We start from the raw sequence: 5,507 nt of genomic DNA, 5'->3' as shown, positions 1-5,507 counted from the left end.
GGCTGCTTGGTCTGGTGGCTTAACAGCTACCCCGCGACTCTCAGAGGCCTTCTCCCAGGATCAGCGTTTCCCTCTGCTGGCTCCTAAGCCACATCCTGGGGACATGGAGGTTTTGTGAGGTTACCCCAGCGGCCTCTGACAAGCCCAGTGGACGGGCCGCCCACAGCCACTCCTGCACTCTGCCTGGGGGTGGGTGGCGGGACGCACGCTGGCGGCTCAGACAGCGAGCAGAGGGAGCACGCTGTACCGTGGAGGGGAAGGCTCCTGGGCGGCGAGCCGGCACCGGCACCGCGCCTTACACGCATGGACATCCAGCACCCCCTTTTGCACCCCACCCTCCTCAGGACTGTGAAGTCAAAGGAAGCCAGTGGAGGGCAGGCAGCCTGGTCTAAATGTGGGACCCAGGTCTGAGTGCTGAAACCTGCCGCGTAGAAGTTCATCTCTGCTTGCGGTTTCATTGGCTCACACCTCTTTGAAGTGCAGACTCGGCCTCGGTTGCTGTGCTGAGTCCATGTGAACTCACTTGGGACCCCTCCAGCCCATATTTGTGAGCTATGGCCCTTGTTTACAGGGATGAATGAGAAATTCAAGAGAGACAGAGACCAATTTTTTTTTTCCAAATGTTTCACTAAAAAAGCAACATTTACAGATAAGGTCATTGGAGAAGAAAGGTGGCATCTGCGTGTGGGAGCTTTGGGACTGAGGGGTCAGCTGGCAGCCCTAGTGGTCACGGAAACAGACGGATCTCTCAAAGTGGCACCCAGCAGCCTTAGAAGTCCCTCAGGTGTCCTGTGGTTCTGGATGTCCTAAGGGAAAGACTTTTTTCTTTAATAATACAATAGTTTATTTTTACATCATTTTGTGCCTTTTTCCATCTCAGTTGTAATCCCCGTGGGCTTCCCATCACCAAATCACCCGTGTGCCATCACCATAGTCCAGTGCACTTCCCTCCCCCCACCATTTTTTTTTTTAAGATTTATTTATTTATTCATACAGAACTAGGATACAGGCCAGAGATGTGGAGGGTGAGAGGATTCACCAGGGACAGAGTGGGGTGCAGAACAGGCAGATCGACGAAGTACAACTGCTGAAGGGAGCAGCGGGTGGGTCAGGAGAGGTCTGCCACGCCATGTGGATCTCCTCCAGGGCAGGCGGGGATCGAACTCATGTGGAAGTGGCTTAAGCTTCTTAATGTTGTGCTTTAACCCGCCGTGTCACCAGCGTTTTTGACCCCACCCCCCACCATTTTTGACCCCATCCCCCACTCCACCCCCGTAAAATGTCTCTGGTCTATAGCTGTCCATTATTATTATTTTCTCGCCTGGTCCATTATACTCCTGCTATGAGTGAAACCATCCGGTCTTTTTCCTTTTATTTCTGGCTTATCTCACTAAGCACGATCTTTTGGGAAAGACTTTTTATCCTGACTCTGATATCTTTGCCTTTCTGGGGGTTCGTCCACAGAGCTCGGTGTGGCACGCCCGGCCTCTCAGGGTGTGCCTCACTGGATCCCATTGTCAGGACTTGGTTTGGAAGGTTGAACTTCTTCCTAAGCAGTTTCTTCTGAGAAGCTGTAAATTCGTTTTTCCTGCTCTTGCTCCCGTACTACTGGGTCACTGAAGAAACTGTGCAAGCACCTGGTCAGCTGCTGCCCCCGATCCAACATTGCCCAACTCACCAGGCCTCCTTGGGCTTTTGATGTGTTCTCCAGGAGCTTGTTTTTCACTCCCAGAACCAGCTCTCCAGCCCTCTGTCCTTCCCTAAGCCTCATGCCCCAATAGTCCAGCTTTCTATGATCCCCTCAGGTTTCCTCCCTTCCCCTGCAGACCTACTGTGTGTATTACCACCCCACTTGCCCAAGGAGGCAGGCACTCCTCACCAGCCCACAGCCAGGCAGTGGCCAGATTCTACAAACTCCATACATGCATGGCCAAAACATGCACGCAGAAGAAGGAATGTGCCGAGGGAGACAGAGACTCGCCTACGGGCACTCGCCACCTTCCTAACACTGCAAGGTGTGTTCTTGTAGAGTCACTGTTCAGAGTTGTACTAAAACACCTAAGTGGGTCTATAGTCACCTGAAAAATAAAAGGTCACTCAGGAAGAGGCGGGACCAATGTTCTCAGATACCAGACTTGAGGTATCTTTAAAAGCAGATCTGAAAAATGGACTGACAGAGGAAAAGGAGTTTTTTTTTTCTTTTTTGGCACAACTGTGCTAAGTAAAGGACTGGGGAGATGAACTCTACTACTGGGGCACTGACCTTAAATCCTACCGATTCCAATATTGGATTGGAACTGAACAGTTTTCCTGTGACAGCTGAGAGCGACTTAATATTTTCAAAAAGAAATTTATGAGTATTGAAAGAGATCACACAAATACATCTGTGCAATTTCTAAACTGAATAGCAATCTGTAAATCATGTGAGCAGGATGGGGATGTGGGGAGCCTTGGTCTGAGGGGCGCTCCCACAGAACCCCCCTCTGGCCTGCACCCACCATCATGTGCGCCCCTGCGTCCGGGCGTGGTGGTGGGACTCACTGCTCCGTGAGGCCCAGGCCCTCTGCTCCCCCTGCCACCCTCCTGGCTCTGCAGACATCCTCATCCAACTGATCAAGGTGTCATGCTGGCAGCAGCCCAGGGAATGACCCGCCTGGCCAAAGCCTCGCAGTCCACCCTCTGGCACTGCGGCAGACCCCAGTCCTGGGAGGGGCCTTGCTGACTCCAGCCAGAACTCTGCGCCTGTCCCCGCAGCCTCGGCCTTCCTAGAGGGCTGCTGGTCCCTGCTCCTGCTCCAGCACCAGCTCCAGCTCCTGCCACCTCTCTTGCCCTGGCCCCGCCTCCGACTCCGGGAGGAGGGCTGGTGGTTGCATTCTTCGTTCTTCACTGACGAGGCCCTGCCAGCCTTGGGGGAGGCCTAGCAGAGCCCAGCCCTGGCAGAGGAAGGCGGGCTGGAGAAGCAGTGCAGCACAGGGTCCAGGACCCTGTAGAGGCAGGTGAAGGCCACGGAGCCACGAAGGCCACAGAGCCACCTGAAGGCCACGGAGCCACCGAAGAGCTGCATGCAAATGTGTAGGGCGCAGCAGGCTTGGAGGCGGAAGGCCGCTGTGGGAGCCGAGCCCACCACGATGGTGGGCAAGAAACTGATGGTGTAGACAACCGCCACCATGCCAGCACACGCATGGCCCTCCGCAGGTCTGCCTGCCCCGTCAGGCGGATGGTGACGCCAGTGCTCACGATGGCAAAGAGGATGAGTGCCAGGGACAGGAAGAACACCAGCATCAACAGCCTGGTGCCAGTGTGAAGGCTGAGGAGTCGGTACCCAGCTGGCAGCTTACGCAGGAGAGGTTGGAATGGGTATTCAGCGACATGTGTCCATTGAGGACCAGGCTGTCCCCCAGGGGCCTCCGGCCACCAAGCCTGGGTGGGCGCCCATACTGAGGCCCGGCTCAGCACCGGGTGGGGCCACACCACCTTCAGGTAGCGGTTGAGCGCAATGGCTGTGAGGTCAGTCACGCTGGCCGTGCGCTTGGTGGACAGCACGAAGAGGGTGATGTTGCAGGCAGAGGAAGCACCACTTCTGGAGAAAGTAGTCATCATGCACAGGGGCAGGCTGATGGTCAGGAGGAAGTCGGCGACCACCAGGCTGAGCGGGAGCAATGCGGGGTGTCCAGGGCCGCATGTGGGGTGTCCAGGGCAGCATGTGGAAGCAGAAGGTGAAGAGGGCCAGGCTGTTCCCCACCGGGCCCAGCGCCCACGCCCAGGCCTGGAACCAGGAGGACAGACAGGCTGGTAGTAGGGAAGGCCAGGCGCAGGTAGGTGAGGCCTCTCCAGGTGGCCCCAGTGCAGTGGTGAGGGAAAAGGAAGAGGCAGCGGAAGAGGGAGGGAAGGGCGGAGAGGTCAGGTTTTGAAATCCCATGGGCTGCTTGGGCTGTGGACCTGAGAAGTGCCAGTCTTTCTGGGTGACTCTTCTCTATTAGCTAACTACTACACAATGGCTCAACATCTGGGATTTCAGCCGTGTTCTCTGAGCCACTGAGCAATGCCCAGCGTCCCCATCTGCTGGAGCCTCCCCTTACTGTGTGACCTCCCTGTGGTCTCTGAACCCAGTCTGGGGTAGCCAGGGGTGGACTGTGCTGTCCCCGCGGGGGAGGAAGTAAACTCAGCAAAGGTGAGAGGGAGGCCAGACATGGAGGAAGGCCCCCCTGGGGGTACTGCTGGGTGTGTTTGCAGCCCTGATTGGTCAGACACTTCCCTGCCTGGAGGGTGAGGCTGGCCCAGACGCAATGCTCAGGATGGCACAGACCCTCGGGACAGCGGTCCCCCTCTGGGCACACCTGTGTGCATGCAGGCTGTCCCCAGCCCGCCCGGCAGCAGGCACTGTGGAGCCGGGGAGTGGGTCAGCACTTTAACCTTCAAGATCACAGCTTCCGGGGACCAGCCTGCTGCGTATCTGCAGGTTGGCTGTGGTTACTGATGGTCTGAGCTCTGTGCTGGTCCCAAGTCCGTGTGAGTGACATGCCATGGGCAGAGGGCTTGCTGACAAGTCCTGGTGCCATGCCCTGTGCCCTGCGCACAAACAGAACAATCCCAAGAACTTGCGCTTCCCTGCCTGCTGTCTGTGCCATGCTCTACTCCCACCACAGTCACTGCAGAGAGGGTTGCGGGAGACCAGCTGGCTGCAGACAGGTTCCTGCCCAGCTCCCTCGCTGTGTGGTGCTTTCACGAGCCTGCGGGGCTGGGCCTTTGGCTGAGATAACCCAGACAGTATCAAGAGGTTCCGAGACCTGCCACTGGCACCTGCCACTGCTTGTGGTGAGCGGTGTGCCATGGGCTCTGCTGGCCACACCCCACCTGAACAGGCCCCGGGGTTCAGGCACAATGGCCCCTGGACCTCTCCCAAGCGTCCTCCAAGAGCTTCCTGCCCTGGCTCCTGTCTGGCTGACAGGAGGGCAGATGAGCCCTGCAGGCGTCAGATTGCCGTCTGAGCGTGGGAAGCAGACAGGCCTGGGCTGGACACAGCTGCCTGCCGCCTGCCTCATGGGTAAAATGGGGTTCCGCTGCTTTCCTGGGGAGTTGTGAGGATTCAATAAGGTAACATCCGTAGGAACTTCTGGGGATTCCCTGGCACCCGGATTAGGCCTGCTCTTAGCATAGGGACACTGCTCTTTTTGTGACTTCTGGTCCCTGTCCAGGGACCTCTCCAGGATACCCTGACATCCTCTTCTCAACTGCCATGGGGGGCATCACTCTGCCCTCACTGCCCTGGACTGCTTTCAAGTTTGGGGGTTGCTGGCAGTGTTTTTGTTTAGCTTGAGGAGAGGAGGAGCTTTAGGGAACGATGTAGGTGCCCTTGTCGGAAAGTCTTTTCACGCCAGCTTCTCCCCTGACCAGTGACTGTGGGTTTTGGGGTTCAGAGGAAGCAAGCCAGGGCTCAGGCCCCAGGATTCTGGAGGGGACTGTCACTGGAGCCAGGAACCTGTGCCATCCATGTCCAGCTTACTCAC

The 5,507-nt window shown here is 57.0% G+C and overlaps 1 protein-coding gene across 1 annotated transcript; it reads right to left on the bottom strand.

Annotated features, from left to right (window-relative positions):
- Positions 1-2,765: 2,765 nt before the first annotated feature.
- Positions 2,766-5,238, bottom strand: OXER1 (oxoeicosanoid (OXE) receptor 1). Its single transcript, XM_012727344.1, is given in 7 exon segments — positions 2,766-2,947; positions 2,950-3,171; positions 3,174-3,314; positions 3,317-3,390; positions 3,431-3,646; positions 3,678-3,766; positions 5,200-5,238. Coding segments are annotated over 7 exon segments (963 nt in total).
- Positions 5,239-5,507: the final 269 nt, after the last annotated feature.

The sequence above is a fragment of the Condylura cristata genome, unplaced genomic scaffold (assembly GCF_000260355.1).
Source record: "Condylura cristata isolate star-nosed mole 26May11 unplaced genomic scaffold, ConCri1.0 scaffold00020, whole genome shotgun sequence".
Classification (NCBI taxonomy): domain Eukaryota; kingdom Metazoa; phylum Chordata; class Mammalia; order Eulipotyphla; family Talpidae; genus Condylura; species Condylura cristata.
The sequence above is the reverse complement of the archived record's forward strand: the minus strand, read 5'-3'. Positions and strand labels throughout refer to the sequence as shown.